This window comes from Saccopteryx bilineata, chromosome 6 (assembly GCF_036850765.1).
Source record: "Saccopteryx bilineata isolate mSacBil1 chromosome 6, mSacBil1_pri_phased_curated, whole genome shotgun sequence".
Classification (NCBI taxonomy): domain Eukaryota; kingdom Metazoa; phylum Chordata; class Mammalia; order Chiroptera; family Emballonuridae; genus Saccopteryx; species Saccopteryx bilineata.
This window is the reverse complement of record NC_089495.1, coordinates 153884336-153904651: the sequence shown is the minus strand read 5'-3', so window position 1 is coordinate 153904651 and position 20316 is coordinate 153884336. Positions and strand designations below refer to the sequence as shown.

At 38.8% G+C, this 20316-nt stretch overlaps 1 protein-coding gene across 3 annotated transcripts in view; it reads left to right on the top strand.

Moving 5' to 3' along the window:
• BPTF (bromodomain PHD finger transcription factor) overlaps positions 1-20316 on the top strand; it is a 182298-nt gene that overhangs the window by 110702 nt on the left and 51280 nt on the right. For 2 of the 3 annotated variants that reach the window (XM_066235077.1, XM_066235078.1), the window contains exons 13-21: positions 1849-4141; positions 8222-8346; positions 9163-9291; positions 12324-12474; positions 12800-12923; positions 17219-17465; positions 17814-17975; positions 18192-18343; positions 20164-20272. In XM_066235077.1, coding sequence (XP_066091174.1) covers positions 1849-4141; positions 8222-8346; positions 9163-9291; positions 12324-12474; positions 12800-12923; positions 17219-17465; positions 17814-17975; positions 18192-18343; positions 20164-20272 — 3492 coding nt within the window. The remainder of the gene's footprint in view (positions 1-1848; positions 4142-8221; positions 8347-9162; positions 9292-12323; positions 12475-12799; positions 12924-17218; positions 17466-17813; positions 17976-18191; positions 18344-20163; positions 20273-20316) is intronic. The other variant, XM_066235079.1, reaches the window with a different exon arrangement.

Genomic DNA, 20316 nt, shown 5'->3' with positions numbered 1-20316 from the left:
ACAGCGGGAAATGGACAGCCTTGTCTCTTCTAATAATACACTGCTCAAAAAATTAGGGGATATTTCAAAATGAATATGAAGTGATGAAATACCCCCTGGTTTTTGTGAGCAGTGTAATTTTATTGAAACATAATCTTTATGCCATGTAATTCAGCCATTCAAAGTGTATAATGTAGTGGTTTTTAGTATTTCACAGTTGTTCAACCATCACCACAATCAATTTTAGAACATTTTCATCACCCTGAAAAACTCATATCTATTAGCATTTCCAGTCCTCCCTAAGTACCCTTACCCAGCCCACCAGTTAACTTTCTGTTTCTATTCATTTGCCTATTTTTACATTTTGAATAAACAGAATCATGTAAGATGTGATATTTGTGTCCAGGTTCATCTATCTGTTAGCATGTATCAATATTGCTTCAGGTTTTTGTTTTTGTTTTTGTTTTTTGTGGGGTTTTTTGCATTTTTCTGAAGCTGGAAACAGGGAGAGACAGTTAGACTCCCGCATGCGCCCGACCGGGATCCACCCGGCACACCCACTAGGGGTGAAGCTCTGCCCACCAGGGGGTGATGCTCTGCCCATCCTGGGCGTCGCCATGTTGGGACCAGAGCCACTCCAGCGCCTGAGGCAGAGGCCACAGAGCCATCCCCAGCGTCCGGGCCATCTTTGCTCCAATGGAGCCTTGGCTGCGGGAGGGGAAGAAAGAGACAGAGAGGAAGGCGCGGCGGAGGGGTGGAGAAGCAAATGGGCGCTTCTCCTGTGTGCCCTGGCCGGGAATCTAACCTGGGTCCTCCGCACGCTAGGCCGACGCTCTACCGCTGAGCCAACCGGCCAGGGCAATATTGCTTCATTTTTAAAAACTTCCAAATAAGGCCTGGGCCATTTGGCTCAGCAGTAGAGTGTTAGCCTGGCCTTTGGAAGTCCTGGGTTTGATTCAGGTCATGGCACACAGGAGAAGCAACCATCTGCTTCTCCATTCCTCCCTTTCTCCCTTCTTTTACTCTCTTTCTCTCTCTCTCTTCCCCTCCAGCAGCCATGGCTAGATTGGCTTAAGCAAGTTGGTCCCGGGTGCTGAGGATGGCTTTATGGTCTCACCTTAGGCACTGAAATAGCTCAGTTGCCGAACAGTGGAGCAGCAGCCCCAAATGGGTAGGGGCAGAGTATCACCCAGTATGGGGCTCGCCAGGTGGATCCCAGAACACATGCGGGAGTCTGTGTCTCTGCCTCCCCACCTCTCACTTAGTTAAAAAAAAATTCCAAAAAATACAATACTCAGTTATATGGATATTTACACATTTTTTTCATTCATTAGTCTGTGGATATTTGGGTCTTTTCTATTTTTTAGCTGTTATGAATAATGTAGATATGAGCATTTGTGTACAAATTCTTATGCGGACATATGGAATTGCTGTCATGAGAAAACTCTACATTTAATGTTGTGTGGATATTGTGTTTTGTGAAAAGTCACCTTTTAAAAACTAGATAAGCTAGATTATACATGAGCTTTAAGATATTTTATAACTACGAAATACTCCATACAGAATCTTACATGAAGGGACTGGTGTGTGCATAGCTATCATATATTAAGTAATTTTTATGGAAGCATTCCATCATTTTTAGGTACTGAAAATCCAAATATTTAAAAATTTGATATGTATTGGCTTTTTAACCTTTTATAAAATTTAGCCCTGTCTATTAACCTATTGTATTCATACATTAAGAACTTTGTTTTATATAGATATTTATATTTATTTTTAGTGAAAAATGGTTATTAAAATAAAAATATTATAATGAATTTCACAATTCAGACTAAAAATGTCACTTATATAAATGTCTTTGTTTCACAGATGTAAAAGAAGTTTTAGAGTCTGACAATGATAAATCTTTTAAAGAAGAACCAATGGAAATAGATGATGATGTGAAAACAGAGGCACATGTAAACTGTCAGGAAAGTTCTCAAGTAGATTTGGTCAATGTGAGTGAGGGTTTTCATCTAAGGACTAGTTATAAAAAGAAAATTAAATCATCCAAACTAGATGGACTTCTTGAAAGGAGAATTAAACAGTTTACACTGGAAGAAAAGCAGCGACTTGAAAAAATGAAGTTGGAGGCTGGACTTAAGGGTTCAGGAAAGACCTCTGCAAGTTCTGTGAAAGGTCTGTCTGAGTCACCAGTAATAACAAAAGCAAAAGAAGGGGGTCAGAGTGACTTGCTTATTCAAGAACAAATCCCTAATACAAGTAAGGATAATTCTGAAGACTTTATGCGGGGATGTTCACAAAGTGATTCCTCGATTCTGGAAATCAGTGATCCTGTTAATAGAACAAGCAAACTTTATCCAAAAGATCAAATGTTAGATGACATCTCCATTCCGAACCCAGAGACAAACTGTCAGAAACAAAATTCTGTTGGAAATGACATAGAGGAGAGTCTCTCTGAACTAACCAATAAAAGCATGGACCCTAGTAGTAAGGTTAAAACAAAAGGAAGTGATTTTCTCATTGATGGCTCTAAACAAACCAGTGCAGATGAAATTGGTATTTGGATCTCTAAGAACAAAAAACCACTCACACAGGAGGATAATGACAGCATTGTTTCTCCTTCCCAGAGCCCTTTGTTTCCACCAGTAGCTAAGAGTACTAATGACAGAGATATTCCATCTATGTCAAAAGCAACGGACTTTGAAGAAAAACTGGGGTGTGACTTTGAATATAATAGCACTTTGGAAAATAGTTCTGATACTATGTCTATTCAAGACAGCAGTGAAGAAGATATGATTGTTCAGAATAGCAACGACAGTATTTCTGAGCAGTTCATAACTCAGAAACAAGATATTGAAGGCTTGGAGCCATTGAAATCTGAGTTTGTTTCAGATAAGTCCACTGGAAACTGTGGTGGGCTGCAGGGTAAGGTAACTGAAGCAAATGGTAAAAAAACAAGTCAAGAACAAAAGTTAGAGGAAAGAACAGTTAATAAGTGTATTGATCAAATAAGTCTAAAAACTAGCACTGACAAAAAGAATAACGAAAATCGAGACTCTGAAAGAAAAGGAGAGAAAGCAAGTACCTTTCAAATAAATGGAAAAGATAGTAAACCTAAAGTATATTTGAAAGAAGTTTCTGAGAGTAAAGTAGTCAGTGGTGATGTTGAACCAAAGGTTAATAATATAAATAGAGTAATTCCTGAAAATGATATTAAGTCTTTGACTGTTAAAGAATCTGCTGTAAAGCCATTCATGAATGGTGATGTTGTCATGGAAGACTGTAATGTAAACAACTTGGAAACAAAATCATGCGTACTGCGATCTTCAGATGCTGAAGGTGACTTGCCAGATGGCCCAGAGACTCTCCCTTTAACCAAAGAGTCTGAGAGAGCACAAACTAGCACACTGACACCGTCTTGTCCAGAGAGCAGTTCATTGAATCAGGTAGAAGATATGGAAATTGAAACCTCAGAAATGAATCCAGTTTCTCCATCACCCATTACTTCTGGAGAGGAATCTAACCTCAGTAACGATTTTATTGATGAAAATGGTCTGCCCACCAACAAAAATGAAAAAATCAATGGAGAATCTAAAAGGAAAACAGTCATCACAGAAGTCACCACCATGACATCAACACTGGCCACCGAGTCAAAAACTGTGATCAAAGTAGCAGAAGGCGATAAGCAGACAGTGGTCTCCTCCACAGAAAACTGTGCCAAGTCCACTGTCACAACCACCACTACAACTGTAACAAAGCTTTCCACACCCTCCACGGGCAGTAGTGTGGACATCATTTCTGTGAAGGAGCAGAGCAAAACTGTGGTCACCACGACAGTGACAGATTCACTGACAACCACAGGAGGCACTCTAGTGACCTCGATGACTGTGAGCAAAGAATATTCTACAAGAGACAAAGTGAAACTCATGAAATTTTCAAGACCTAAGAAGACTCGTTCAGGTACAGCTCTGCCATCCTATAGAAAGTTTGTTACCAAGAGCAGCAAGAAGAGCATCTTTGTTTTGCCTAATGATGACTTGAAAAAGTTGGCCAGAAAAGGAGGCATCCGCGAAGTCCCTTATTTTAATTACAATGCTAAACCTGCCTTGGACATATGGCCGTATCCTTCTCCTAGACCAACCTTTGGTATCACTTGGAGGTATGTACTTTAAAATATATACATACTGGGGAAGGCAGACAGTTTAAAAGAATGCTTTAATATTTCTTTTTTTTAAAAAAAAGAAATTGAGATAATAGAGAAAAGATAGGGAGGAATATATTTAAAGACTGAAAATAGGAGGAAATCCTTTCAAATGAAGTTTGATTTTCTCACAAGACAAAAGAAGCATGGCAGACACACAGAGGTTTTTATGGTCTAACTTTCCAAATTACTGCCATGGTTTGGCCATGGGAGTGATATAGTAACAGGATTGGATAGCTACCAACTTTCTGCAATGTTCATACAATTGACCCTTAAGTAATGTGGGGTTAGGGTACCAGACACCTGTGTGGTCAAAAATCTGTGTATAACTGAATTCGACCCTCTGCATACACAGATTCCCAATCGTGGATCACACTGTATTTTATTTTTGTTAGGTCATTCATAAAAACCTAAGACATAGGAAACTTACCTGTAAATCGCTGGGTTGTTATAATGTGGAAATTTTCCTAATGTAATTTATTTGCATGATAAACCTTTGTTCTGGAGTTATTTGAATAAAGGTAGTCTCTGAGATTGCTTGGAGATTTTTTTAAAAACCCAGAAGTAGTTTTCATTTAGAATACCTTGGGCATTAGGCTTTGAGGATGAGTCACAAGTATGTATTGTTAGGAGTTGTGAGATCTTGTAGTTTTATAAGGGGACTCTTACTTTCTTATCTTTCATACACATAAAATACTTGGCCTCTGCCCACAGAGACCAAGTTAGGATTAGTGCCTAGTTTTCCAGAATTGTACCCAGTACCTTATTTTGCTATGTCACAGTTGACATATTGAACCTTTCTTTGTCCTTTTTCGCATCCTTGTCTTTTTTTCCGTTCACCTTACGGTTGAGAAGGATGGAATGTACACATGAAGAGTTCTTTATGGCACACGCTCAGAAATCAGGAAGGAGCTGTTATATTTTTTAGGATTCTGAAATTGATTAATTCTGCAAGTTACTGAGCAGGCTTCATTTCTGTGATTTTTCAATATGGTCCCAGTTTCTTTAAGTTAATTTTGTTTCCTTTTTATGCCAATTAGCTAGTGTTACAAAAGACTAAAAGAGAAAGTGTAAATGAGTACTCTATAAAGGAATTAATATGACTAGTCATAGTTGGTTTGACCAAGTTTTTATAACTCATTTTATGATTTGAATTACAATATCATCACTCCATTACACACTCAATAGAGACAGCTGAAAAGTACAATTTCTCTGCAGGGCCTGCAATGAAGGATTTGCAGAATCCTGCAGGGAATCAAGGAAACTCTTCATTACAGTTCATGGATTTGTAGGATTGCTCTGCACTTTTCTGCTTTCTTCATTGAGAGCGGTCCCAAAATGTATCCTTGACTGTCCTGCAGGTAACTTCTTTCCCACTGGAAAAGTTACTATATACAAATACTTTAATTAAAGTGACCTGGCAGTGGTGGAGGCCGACCTTTCTGCTTTTTTCTATTATGAAATAGAAGGTAGGCTCAACTGGGAAGCAGTTTCTTTGGGCCTGTTCCACTCAAGTGTTACCCAGGGCCCTTTTTTGCACGGCTGGGTTTCAGGAGCCTTGTATTGTTATGTTTTAATATGCATTGTGGGCACAGTTTGTATCTGTTTAGTTAAGTTTTCATTTTTAAATTGAAGGAAATACCTTCCTGTACATTTTAAACAGATACTGCCTTCAGATATATGCTAACATCTTAATTTGCTGAAGTTGAAAGAAACATAATCCCTTCTTATCTAACAGGCATTTTTGGATATGTAAATTATTCTTGACTTTAGAATGCGATTTTTGAAAGTGTATAGCTATAAAAAAACATGCATGTGAAATGCATTTTTATATTCACAGTTGAAGAAGATATTTCTGATGTTTAAAGTAGGAGCTAAGGCTGCCACAGGTGCATGTTTGATCTTTATTACTGTTATGACTGAGCCAGACTGAATAAGTGAAATGTGTCTCATCTACTCATTAGGGCTTCTTTTCCCTGCACACTGTCCTTTCCCTTGCTCCCTTTTCCCAGGCCCCCGACTCCGTGTTTTATCATCACTTGGAACCAGTAGTTGTCTTCCTGTGGAGACTCCTAAAATGCAGATCTATCCTGTGAATGTCCTGACTGTGCTGAGCAAGCATTTAAAGGGGACTTAACTACTGCAGGGCTGAGAGGGGGAAAGCATTGGTTACCTGTCCATCACATCTATGAGAAGTACTTCCCTTTGCAACCCACCCAGTGTGGAATAAATGTCACAGGCCTTACTTCATACAGACTGCCTCTAAGGCTCCTCCTTAGCACTTGCATTTCGTGCAGCATGTTATGGCTCCACTTTCTGGTCTCTGGCTGCAACTGCACACCCCCTTTCTGACAGCCACAGCACACCGGACATGGTTTTTGGAAAGAAATGTGGTTTTTTTGCACAATTTTCCCTTTGTGTGTATATGTGTGCCCCTTGCCTTTGTCAGTCACCTTGTCGTTTGAGAGTCACAGGCAAAGCTTTATTCCCATTCCTAAATCAGATAGCTGCCCCCGCCTTGCGCTTTCCTGTTACATACAGCTCTTGAGGACACAGAACAGATAGAATTCATTTCTGTGTGCCCAGCTCCTTTTGCTGAGCCTAACACATGGAAGTCACTCAAATATTTTTTGAGTGAATGAACAGGTTGGTAACACACAAGGTGTGTTCCCCACCGGTTGTTTTCATTGTAAAAAAGATGCTTTAAAGGTGTTGTTTGTAGAGTGATTAGAGGAAAAATAAAGACAATGAGAAAACACTTCTCTTTCCAAATAGTCCAGAGTTCCCAAGACATTCTTAAAGGTGTGATCTGAAAGTGACATACACTTCCCCCCTCCTAGGATATCCCTGCTCTAGTTAACATTTGCCCTGTAATGGAAAAATTATTTTGTGCAATTCAGAGGATTCACAGTGTAATAACACAATGAAGAAAGTAATGGTGTCACAGGTGTAGAGAGGAAGTTGAAAAGTTGCAACAACTTTTGGGCTCAAATTTCCCTTTCTCACATTGTTCATTTTTCCAACTTTACATTAAAAAGAGAACGCATTGCCTTATAAACTGTCTACCTCTTTTAGAGGAGGAAATTATTTAAGTTTTGTATGTTTTCTCTATATCGCAATGAACCAGAGTATTCATTTAAGTATGTGGAAATGTCAATAAAGTATTTAATTAAATAAAGATCACTAATAGAGAATTAACAGCCTAGGCCTGCTTTAAATGTTTTATGGTTAATTCTATTTTAAAATATAATTTATTGCAGTTTTAAATTTGTTTTGAAATTTTTTTAATTATTTTGAAAAGAATATCTAAAATGTTCAATACCTTTACATACAATGTTTAGAAAGAAACACAGAGATTCCTTGTCTCCTGATAGTAACCTAATGCAGTATTGTCCTTTTTTATTATTCGTTGTATTGTAGGATTCCAAAACTATACTAGTACTAGTTAAAGTGTTAATAATATTAGCAATATTCATTATCCAAGAATTTGTGTTTTGCAGAATTAACTGCCACTTGGATACAAAAATTTTTGTCCATTTGGAAAGGAAAGGTCTTACTGTATTTACCAAATCTTTTTGGTTTTGTTTTGGTTTTTGAGAAAATGTAAACATTTCTACTTTGAGCAAAAATCAGTCAGTTAAGATTTCATCCTTCACAGCTCTTATCATATTTGTAACACAATTTATTTCTCTGTTATGCTTTCCTCCATAATTTTTCTAACACTTATTTTGGGATTAGGCTAAATTATAAAATCTTCATAAATTGTTGTATTTATCTTACAATGAAGCATGCTTATTGTACAAATTTATATGGCATTTGAAGTGACTACCAACCCTTTTTAAGTTGTTAGATGCATGTTATGCCTAGGAACACAAAAGTTCTTTTATTAAGGAACATATAATAGCCAGGATGCTTACAAAACATTACTATAAATATTGAATGAGGACAAGAAACTAGCCTTAAGTTTAAGTGTGTGTGTGTGTGTGTGTGTGTGTGTGTGTGCGCGCGCGTGCGCTTATTCTTGGCTTTTCCTTTCAGGTACAGACTTCAGACCGTGAAGTCCTTAGCTGGAGTGAGCCTGATGTTACGGTTACTGTGGGCAAGTCTGAGGTGGGACGACATGGCAGCCAAGGCTCCTCCAGGAGGAGGGACCACACGGACAGGTAAAGGTTTTTGGTTTTCTAGTTTAAGCTTAAAGAGAAAATCACTTGACAGGTGCTTAACTTTAAGAATATCTGTTATTTATTAAAATATAATGCTTATGTTTTAAAAATATAGCTTTGCTAAAGTTTGGTAACACATTCTAGAAAGTCCTGGAGGCAGGGAAGCAGGGTGGGGGTTCAAATTATAAGGCGAATCACTTGTGTAGGAACAAGTCTGAATTTTTAAAAAATACTTATTATTGTAAAGCAGCGATTTTCAACTAGTGTGCAGCAAGGATTTTTAAAACATGCAGCACCTGTTTTGTTCAGGGCACTGACCTCTTAGATTATCAAATAAAAAAATGACAGCCAGCAAAGCAATAGCCGTCGGTGTGAGTGAATCAAAATTATACCTATATTTTTTGTTAGATTGGCAAAAAAAATATTTTTTGGTGTGCTGCACAATTTTAGTAATTAGTTTATGTGTGCTATGAGATGAAAAAGGTTGAAAATCACTGTGATACAGTATAAATCATTTAAACTGGGATATCTGAAATTATGCTCGCTTGTTTCTCTCCTAGTGCTTTTATTATTTAGGATGAGTTTTGCCACCAAGAACTAAGCTGCCCCAAACAGCATTTTGCTCAGTTTAGAAATTTTCAGTGAGGAAGAAACTCAGCATTACTACATTTTAACAACAATTCCTGTACTTGTTAATTAAATGTTTCCAGAAGTTTATTCCATGTGTGTCTCTTTTTAAAGCAGCAGATGTTGTACCTCTTTAGTTTCTGAATATTTTAGTTGGTTATTAATACTTTGTGAATTAAATCACCATAGAAACATCTGAAACTGAAATCACAACAACAGAAATAATTAAGAGGCGAGATGTGGGTCCTTATGGCATTCGATCTGAATATTGCATCAGAAAAATAATTTGCCCCATCGGAGTTCCAGAAGCACCAAAGGGTAAGAGATAGAGAGGGTTCTTCTCTTTCATTATTAACTGGCTACATTTTTTTATGATTTCAAATTTGATTGTAATTGTTTTTTAACTCTTTGTTCAACTTTTGAAACAGATTATTTTTATTACAAACTGTTCTATTTAAAAATGATATTTAACTAATAAACTAGGAAGATTCTACTAGGCACACACTGATACCCATAGACATTGTACCAAGAACAAGGAGAGTACAAAGACCTATAATGCCTCTTATAATTAAGATGTGGAACAGTGAGTGACGCCAGACCATCCATTCCAAGAGGGTAGCCACTGAGTCTGCCTGGTTGGCTGTGGTCCAGGCACCTGCTGCCACAGCTGGCGCACAAGAGGTCAGTGAAGATTTGTTGACTCAAGAGTTAAAGCTACTGTGAAATACTTTGGTGTTCAGGGTAGAAATCATCTGAGAGGCGAAGGAGTTATTCAGGAAACATTTATAGATCACCTGCATGTTAGGCACTAGGTGGCAAGTATACGGAATGAGATCTAGCCCCTGTTCTCAAAGGAGCAAGGAAAAGTTCTCGTGTTATAATAATACTAGAAAGCCCGGCGGTCATACGAAATGACCACTGTTCTAGATATTATAAATTGTAATTAAAATGATTGTGCAAAGGTGTCTGCTAATTCAAACTGAATTACCCAGGGCAAGCGGCGAGGACGCCCCTTTGCTTACTGCCCCATGGGGTTTCCCCCTTCTACTTGCTTAATTGCTTAAAGTAGAGTGCAATGAAGGAAACCACTGGCGGTACATTTCTTAAGAGCCACCGCTAGCTCAATAAATAAAGGTGATTTAAATAATAAAATGTTAATTCACATGTCAAAGATCTCTTTGTACACAACATTTCTTGTGTAGTCTTTCCATCATTTTTAAGCTCGCCTTGCAGAGGACCATCAATTATTTTTAATTTTACGTTCGTTCTTTCACAAACTCTTGAACAGGCAACATAAAGTTGACCGTGTCCAAATGCAGGCTCAGGTAAAAAAATGCCAACACGCTTAAGCGTTTGGCCCTGAGACTTATTGATGGTCATAGCAAAGGCAAGTTTTACAGGAAATTGTCTACGTCTCAATTGAAACGGCAACCCTGTTTGAGATGGAGCCAAATCAGTTCTTGGAATGACATATATTTCACCTTTAGAGGAGCCAAAGACTTAGCTCTTATGACATTATTTTTCAATTGGAGAACCTCTAGTCTTGTACCATTGCAAAGACCCCTTCTGGTGTTAAGATTTCTTAACAGCATAATAATTGCTCCAATCTTTAACCACAATTTGTGAGGTGGCATGCCAGAAGGCGGGACTATTTGAATGCCATGGCAACTTCACCCCATTGGCTAGTACAGTTTCGCAAGCAACCAATAAGCTATCGGCGACAAACAGACACTTAAGCCGCATATAATTAAGATACTTGAGAATAAAGACTATTAGCATTAAAAACAGTTCAGTAAAGTGTCCAGATTCAAGATATATAGACAAAAATCAATTTTATTTTACATATGCAATACAAATATTTATGAAAAAATCTATTAAAAAATGAGTGAAAGGAAAATGGTGTTCTTAGATAGAAACACATTACTTTATAGAAGTTAACTGTCCCCAAATGTAGAAATTTAATTTTTTTATCTTGATTGAACTAACTCAAAAGTTTGTCTTGGAGAATAAATGACGAGAATGGCCTTTTTGAAAAGAACACCGAGAGGAGGTACCTCTCCTAGTAGACAATGAAATATTAGCATAATTAAAGTAGTGTTGTTCTGGAGCAGTATTAGATGGCTCAGTTGATAGAGACACAGATGGAAGAAGCTATTCTTGACTAGTCTTCAGTCTTGACTCCATAACCTTCAGTACAAAACACTGCAGTCTTCTTAAACTACTTTTTTATTTTTATTTTTTGCTTATATCACTTTCTATAAACCAGGTCCTACTGCTATTTCAGTTTAATTCTACTGCTTTCCTTTGATTCTTCAGCTTTTTGTTCCTTAAGAGTATGGAAAGGTTGATGTTCGTCTCTTCATACTTTTTATTTGGAAAATTTTATCATTAGGATATTTTACCTATTATTTTTCATAGTTTCAGATTTCTTTGTTATATTGGTTACTCTCAAATCCCCCTTCTCAGTGTCTTGATAGGGAAATACAGATTGCCAGAGTTGTACATGGCAAGGACACCAGCCCAACAGTGGGAAGAATGAGCTATGCTTCTTGAAGGAAATTGTACCCATGTTGAGATCTGAAGGATAAGTAGGCTTTGGTTTAGTGAGATGTAGGAGGCTACAAACAGTGTTCCCAACAGAGAGAACAGACTGTGGAAAGGTTCATAGGCCTTTGTATCAGGGACTAGCAACTGTGGCCCATGAGCCTTGACCCACTACCTCCTTTTTGTAACGAGTTTGATTGGAGCAAAGCCATACTTGTGTATTGTCTTTGGCTCCTTTTGTGATACAGAGGCAGAGTTAAGAAGTTGTAACAGGGGCCCTGGCTGGTTGGCTCAGTGGTAGAGTGTTGGCCCAGCGTGTGGGTGTCCTGGGTTTGATTTCTGGCCAGGGCACACAGGAGAATTGCCCATCTACTTCTCCGCCCTTCCCTCTCTTTTCTCTCTAACTCTCTCTTCCCCTCCCGCAGCCAAGGCTCCATTGGAGCAAAGTTGGCCCAGGTGCTGAGGATGGCTCCATGGCCTCCACCTCAGGCACTAAATTGGCTCCGGTTGCAACAGAGCAACACCCCAGATGGGCAGAGCATCGACCTCTTGTGGGCATGCCAGGTGGATCCCAGTTGGGCGCATGCGGGAGTCTGTCTCTCTGCCTCCCTGCTTCTCACTTTGGAAAAATACCAAAAAAAAAAAAGTTGTAACAGAGACTATCTGGTCCACATAGTATTTACCATCTGGATTTTTAAGAAAATGTTTGCCACTCCCTGCTTTTCATAATATATAAGAGGAGATGCCAGAAGTATTGTAATTTTAGGAGCTATATTGCTTAAAATACTCTGATTTCTTTTCCAAAGAAACACCTACACCTCAGAGGAAAGGCCTTCGGTCAAGTGCATTGCGGCCAAAGAGACCAGAAACGCCCAAGCAAACTGGCCCTGTCATTATTGAAACCTGGGTAGCAGAGGAAGAGTTGGAATTATGGGAGATCAGGGCGTTTGCTGAGAGGTAAGGAAATGGTTAACATGTTATCAGATATTTGGAAATTTTAACACTTTAGAATTAAAGAATTACTTCCTAAATAGTTTATTCAATGTGTCCTAATGTTATTCGAACTATTGATTTAAGTACTAGTTGGAGATCATTTATTAAGGTTCTGGTTTTGATTTTATCTAGTTGTCTGTTTCTAATTATCTTGATTTAAGTGTTTTATTTTTAAATCAAAATAATTTGATACCTCTTCATGATGTAAAATCAGCAGATTTCACTTAATATTAGTTGCTATATGCCTAGTAGGGTGGTTTCTGATGAGTTTCTCCTTTTTCCCTTGTAGAGTGGAGAAAGAAAAGGCACAAGCAGTTGAGCAACAGGCTAAGGTTAGTGATCAGAAGAAGGCAGACGACTTCAAGTCCCAAATGGAGGCTCACCTCAAACAGCAGCGGTTGGCTGCCCAGCAGGTGGGGGAGTTGGTACCAGTCCCACCTTGCAATGAATTGACATTTCTAGTCAACCATATGCACACTGAAAGCACAATAATTGTATATTCATGTGTTTTTATTTATTATAATTTATTTTATTTTGAGAGAGAAAGAGACATCAACTTGTTGTTCCACTTACTCATGCATTCATTGGTTGATCCTTGTATGTGTTCTGATGGGGGATCGAACCCACAACATTGGTGTATTGGGATGATTGTCCAACCAACTGAGCTACCTGGCCAGGGCCCTCATTTTACTTTTAAGTATATCTCAAATATATCTCAATTTCATTACTTGACAGTAGCTCTGTGAATACACTAAGCTGTAGTTTTGTAAAAGTGTACATATTTGGAGAACATTGTTGCAAATAAGATTTATTTATTATCTTTATAATTTAGTGGATAGCTTCTAAAGGTAATATTTTTCCTGCAGAATTACAATCTGTAAAATCTCTAGCCTATGAAAACCAAATTGTACTAAAATTCTATTAAGTTTGTTGTAATTAATGATCAAAAAGCTACTGATGGTTTCTTAGTATTTCCATACTATAAATATTGTACCATATATACCTAAATATTAGGGACCCATATAAAAGATGATTGCCCTTTTTTTCTTTTAAGGAATTACTATGAAAGTTTTAACCAACTTGAATATATAAACTTTCAAGATATAGATGAAATAGGTATTTATAATATCAACTTAAGTTATATATTATTTGGAGGCCAATGCTCAAGGGGATGGATAAGTTCTCTGGGGGACCCTGATGGGCCTGGTGCTTGTGTGAGAGGTCTAGGCATGGGTGTGAGGGGCTGGGGTACACGTGTAATGGGGCCAGGATGTGTGGAGGGGTTTGGGGTGTGCGTGTGAGGGGCGGAGTGGGGTAGGGCCAAGGGGCTGGGGGTTGTGGGGAGCTGCTGGCTGGCCCTCAGGCTGCAGCCTTGGGCCAGCTCTCGGGCTCTCACTGAAGAGGCTCTGTGTCGGGATCACTCAGTGGTGGCCAGGTGGCTGCCGTCCCTGCTTGTCGCAGCGCACGCCCAGGTGTGGGTGTGTGTTGGCCGCATGGTCGGACTCGGACAGACCTTTGTAGTGAGGCCTGGGCTTTGGAGCCTCGTGCTGGGGAGCTGGTGATTTAATCAAGAACACTTTCTTCTTTAAAAGAAAGATACATGTCACTTTTTTTTTTTACACGTCACTAAAAATTGCATTTTATATAAACCAGCTCTTCATTCCAAACTGCCTTTTTTTCTCACATTTTCTAAAACATTTTTGTTTTTATTTTTTTCAAATTCTTAGGTATCTTTTACATTGATTTACATGATCTACGTTATATCAAAGTGTAAGATAACAGCACTTTTGGATTCTATTAATTCTTAGAAAAGCTAGCTGGTGGTTTTGTTTTTCACTTTAGACACATGTCTTGTCACCTCTTCAGTGCAACCAGATTTACCTTTTATATACAAATATAGTCAACGTGTCCAATTTTGAAGACATAGCCAGAGGAAATAACTGCTAGATATGTCTTCAGCCTTTATGCCTCATTTTTTAAATTTATTTAGTCAGGTGATATGTCAAGTATCCAAACTAAACTTATTAGGGCTCAGAAATTATGTGCCTAATAAATTAGGTTTATTCAGGGATAGAGGACGCATACAAAAGTAATCTTAAGCCTGGGTGTAATGTCATTGCTGAGTGACTTCCATGGATGAGATTGATCAGAACTGGAATTCATCTGGCTCCAGCATTAATAATGCTGACCTGGGGCCGTTTTCATGTCTCTGAGTCTGTTTCCTCATCTTTAAATCATAATACCAGCAACTTGATTGAGTTGGTCTGAGCATTAAATAAGATAATGAAGGGCCCTGGCCGGTTGGCTCAGTGGTAGAGCGTCGGCCTGGCGTGCAGAAGTCCCGGGTTCAATTCCCGGCCAGGGCACACAAGAGAGGCGCCCATCTGCTTCTCCACCCCTCCCCCTCTCCTTCCTCTCTGTCTCTCTCTTCCCCTCCCGCAGCGAGGCTCCATTGGAGCAAAGATGGCCTGGGTGCTGGGGATGGCTCCTTGGCCTCTGCCCCAGGCGCTAGAGTGGCTCTGGTCACAATAGAGCGACGCCCTGGAGGGGCAGAGCATCGCCCCCTGGTGGGCATGCCGGGTGGATCCCGGTTGAGCACATGCGGGAGTCTGTCTGTCTCTCCCCGTTTCCAGCTTCAGAAAAATACAAAAAAAAAAAAAAAAAAGCCTGACCAGGTGGTGGCGCAGTGGATAGAGCGTCGGACTGGGATGCAGAGGACCCAGGTTCGAGACCCCAAGGTCTCCAGCTTGAGCGCGAGCTCATCTGGTTTGAGCAAAGCTCACAAGCTTGGACCCAAGGTCGCTGGCTCAAGCAAGGGGTTACTCGGTCTGCTGAAGGCCCACGGTCAAGGCACATATGAGAAAGCAAACAATGAACAACTAAGGTGTCACAACGTGCAACGAAAAACTAATGATTGATGCTTCTCATCTCTCCGTTCCTGTCTGTCTGTCCCTGTCTATCCCTCCCTCTGAATCTCTGTCTCTGTAAAAAAAAAAAAAAAAAAAAAAAAAAAAGATAATGAAGGTAAAGTACCAGCTACCAGGGTTTTTTTTTTTGTTTTTTTTTATTAAATTTAATGCAGTGACATTGATAAATCAGGGTACATATGTTGAAAGAAAATATCTCTAGATTATTTTGACATTTGATTGTGCTGTATACCCCTCCCCCAAAGTTAAATTGTCTTCTGTCACCTTCTATCTGGTTTTCTTTGTGCCCCTCCCCTCCCCTAACCCCTCTCTCCTTCTTCACCCCCTCCCCCCTCCCCCAACCTCCCGCCCCTGTTGCCATCACATTCTTGTTCATGTCTCTGAGTTTCATTTTTATGTCCCTTCTATGTATGGATTCATCTTAGTTTTTTTTTTTTTCTGATTTACTTATTTCACTCCGTATAATGTTGTCAAGGTCCATCCATGTTATTGTAAATGATCCGATGTCATCATTTCTTATGGCTGAGTAGTATTCCATAGTATATATGTACCAAAGCTTTTTAATCCACTCGTCCTCTGACGGACACTTGGGCTGTTTCCAGATCTTCGCTATTGTGAACAATGCTGCCACAAACATGCGGGTGCATTTCTCCCAGCTACCAGGTTTTTAATCCCTGACACTTATTATTTTTCCGTGCATAAGCTTGCATTGCCACATTTGTAAGTTGTCAGGAAATGTAAGCAATCTATGATAACAGGTACACAAATTGTCTTTATAGTCTGTATAGTCTGAAAGATCAGATTACACCACTCTATACAAAATAGTCTAAAGTATTTTGCTATAAAAATGTTTGAACTCAAAAATGATGTCTACAGCCCTGGCCGGTTGGCTCAGCGGTAGAGCGTCGGCCTAGCGTGCGGAGGACCCGGGCTCGATTCCCGGCCAGGGCACACAGGAGAAGCGCCCATTTGCTTCTCCACCCCTCCGCCACGCTTTCCTCTCTCTCTCTTCCCCTCCCGCAGCCAAGGCTCTATTGGAGCAAAGATGGCCCGGGCGCTGGGGATGGCTCTGTGGCCTCTGCCTCAGGCGCTAGAGTGGCTCTGGTCGCAACATGGCGACGCCCAGGATGGGCAGAGATCGCCCCCTGGTGGGCAGAGCATGCCGGGTGGATCCCGGTCGGGCGCATGCGGGAGTCTGTCTCACTGTCTCTCCCTGTTTCCAGCTTCAGAAAAATTAAAAAAATATATATATTTAAAAAAAAAAAAAAATGATGTCTACAAAAATTGTTTTATGATTTTCAGATTGCTTGTTGCAGGTTTGCCACCTTGAATAATGATGTTTAAAATTGACATGCTCTTTATGATGGGATAAATTAACGTTATGACAAACAGAAACCTTTTATGGTTCATGTCATTTGTAATCTTCTCTAAATAGCAAGTTGTTCCTAGTCTAATAAGATTGCCCACATCTCTTTTATTTTCACTCTGAAAGCCTAGACATTTGTACAGGCTGAAAAAACTTGATAGTTTTAATTTTTTGTTTTGAAAAGTTTTTAATAAAATATATGTGATTTAGAATAATAAAAGTATTTTCTTCAAGAAATTGCATTCAAGGTAAATTTATATGGCATGTTTTGTTTTTTAATTTGAGTATATTTTCAAAAGTAAAATATTTTTGAAAATTGGTGAAATTTCTTAGATTGGGAACAATTTCTCTTGCAGAATGGTATTATTTTTACTTAGAAGTGTTTTATTTCATGTTTTCTTTCCCACTTTTCTAGAAACGGTTGGAACAGCAGAAGCCTACAGTAATTTCAGCTTCTACGACTTCCTCAACAAACATTACGACTAGTACCATGTCTCCAGCACAGAAAGTGATGGTGGCCCCTCTAAGTGGCTCAGTTACACCTGGAACTAAAATGGTACTAACTACTAAAGTTGGATCTCCAGCTACAGTGACATTCCAGCAGAACAAGAACTTCCACCAGACCTTTGCTACATGGGTCAAGCAGGGCCAGTCAAATTCAGGTACACAACTGTGATTAAATAGCAGATTACTTTCATTCAAGAAAAAGAATTACAATTGATTATGTGTTGAAATGAAACATTTCTTTAGAAAATTGTTTTTTCTTCAGCAGATTGAGCAAATAATCTGTAACAGTTGGTCTGTTACAGATAATATTTCATTAGCAAAACTCCTCTCCTACATTATTTCACTTTCAACATTTACATAGTTCACTTTGAATGGAGAGGAATGGTCTTCTTTTTTTAAATACAAAATGAACCACATTTCATGCATTGGTGCCCTTCCTAGAAGTCACTACGTTGCTGGTTATTTTAAATCTAAAGCTTATTAAATGTCTTATACCCTATTAGCCACCAGCACAGCTGCCACATCTGCTACAACCATTGCCAGCACAGGTCAGACGTTCCAAATTACAGGCAGTCCAGTCACTATGGCAGGAAAAGTAATTACCAAACTGCCACTTCCTGCAAACAGCAAGATTGTCGCTGTAAATGTGCCAGCAACACAAGGAGGTAAGGGAAATGTGAAGAGTTTTAATTCACATTTGCCAGATCATACCATTGCCATCATTTTTCATTTCCTTTTCACTGATTTCAGTCCTCGGATCTCACATTCTGTGTAGCCCACTGTAAAACCCTGCCACACGTAGTTTCTCCCTAGAAACTGACAACACCTGAGGCTTTTTATTAAAGGGGCAATTGTTAATTATGCCTTTATCTTTGTTTAAGGTGTTGTTCAAGTACAGCAAAAAGTCCTGGGTATCATTCCATCAAGTACAGGCACAAGTCAGCAAACCTTTACTTCATTCCAGCCAAGGACAGCAACAGTCACAATTAGGCCTAATACCTCAGGCTCTGGAGGAACCACAAGCACTTCACAAGTAAGAATTCTTTACAGGCTTGCTGTGCTTTGAAATCTTACTTACAACAGGGTTTTAGACTGGCCTCTTTCACAGTTAATCCAGATTCTTATGTTTCTTTTTCTTAATCTGTGACAAAATACTGATGTAAAAAACCTATTATATTTATAAGTAAAAATTATAGATGAACTTTTTATTTTTAACATGTACTTAATATCACCTTAGCATAGTTTATGAATTGTTAGAATTACATATATATATATATATATATATATATATATATATATATATATGGTCTACCAGAAAGTTCTGTTCATTTCTATCACAAGTTTCGACACGTAAGCACGTTTATTTGGCGCATGTGTGCCTCTCTATTTTTATCACTTAATGTATACATACTGACGTAGCAAATTAACTAAAACAAAGTTGATTCACGGTAGTCTTATGTGTGAAGCGATAGTGTACCCATGGCTACTGATAAAGTTCATTTATGCCACTGTAATTTTTACGAATTTCAACAAGGAAGGAATGCTACAGAAGCATGTCTGTCGCATCCACCATATTCCCCGGACTTAGCACCCTACGACTATCACTTGTTTTTGTCCTTATAAAATTTTTTGAAGGACAAAAAATTCAAAAATGAAGAAGATATCAAACAAGCACTGGTTCAATTTTTCTCATCAAAAGATAAAACATTTTTCAAAAATAGGATATACAAATTGCCCTCACACTTGCAAGAAATCCTTAATAACAATGGCAATTATATTATTTAATAAAGTTTATTGACGGTAAGAAAAATTTGTATTTTGTTTTATTCCAAAAACGGACAGAACTTTCCGATAGACCATATATATATATATATATTTTTTTTTTTTTTTTGACAGAGACACAGAGTCAGAGAGAGGGTTAGATAGGGACAGACAGACAGGAGAGATGAGAAGCATCAATCATCAGTTTTTCGTTGCGACACCTTAGTTGTTCATTGATTGCTCTCTCATATGTGCCTTGACCGTGGGCTTTCAGCAGACCGAGTAACCCCTTGCTCAAGCCAGCGACCTTGGGTCCAAGCTGGTGAGCTTTGCTCAAACTAGATGAGCCCGTGCTCAAGTTGGCGAACTCGGGATCTCGAACACATCCCAGTCCAATGCTCTGTCCACTGTGCCACCGCCTTGTCAGGCAGTTTCTAAGATTTTATAAAGAAAATTTCTTTATACAAAATAATGGACCACACTGAGCCAGACCCAAGGAAACTGGCTGTGCAGCTAAGAAATTGAATGAAAAATACAATCTCTAGCATGATAACTACTTTAAAATCAGCTGAGAACACACACCTATTAGATGCATCATTTCTTTGGCACTAGTAATATGGAAAAGGTTTAAAATATTGCAGACTTGAAAATGTTCTGATCCTAATTGTAACTTAGAATAGTGTGTAGCCTCTCCTTTAAAACTATGGAAGAACATTTTGTTTCTGATTTTACTCTTATATCACCTGGGTTATAGATAAGATATTTGGCTCTCAGGCAAAATATAGCGCAGTGTTTTTATATGAGCAGCTTTGGTGGTTGTAGATTAGAACCTACCTGGGTCTTGTTCCTTCCTTTTAGGTGTAGGCTGTTCTTGGCAGCAGTGACCAGGAGTTTCATATGATCTTGATTGAAGTAAATTTTCTCCTCAAAATTCTATCTTTATATAATTTAAAATGTAATATCTAAGAGTCTGTCATTTCTGTAGACTTGTTTATCAATATATAGTACTTAAAGATCTGTGTTCTGAGTCCATCATGCTTTATTTAATCTTTTAAAAACATTTTAACTTACTGTCTTTTGTATCATTTATAGGTAATCACAGGGCCTCAGATCCGCCCTGGTATGACGGTGATTAGAACACCACTCCAACAGTCTACACTAGGAAAGGCAATTATTCGAACACCTGTGATGGTACAGCCAGGTATTCATCCATCCAGTATTATCATTTTACATCTAAACAACCAG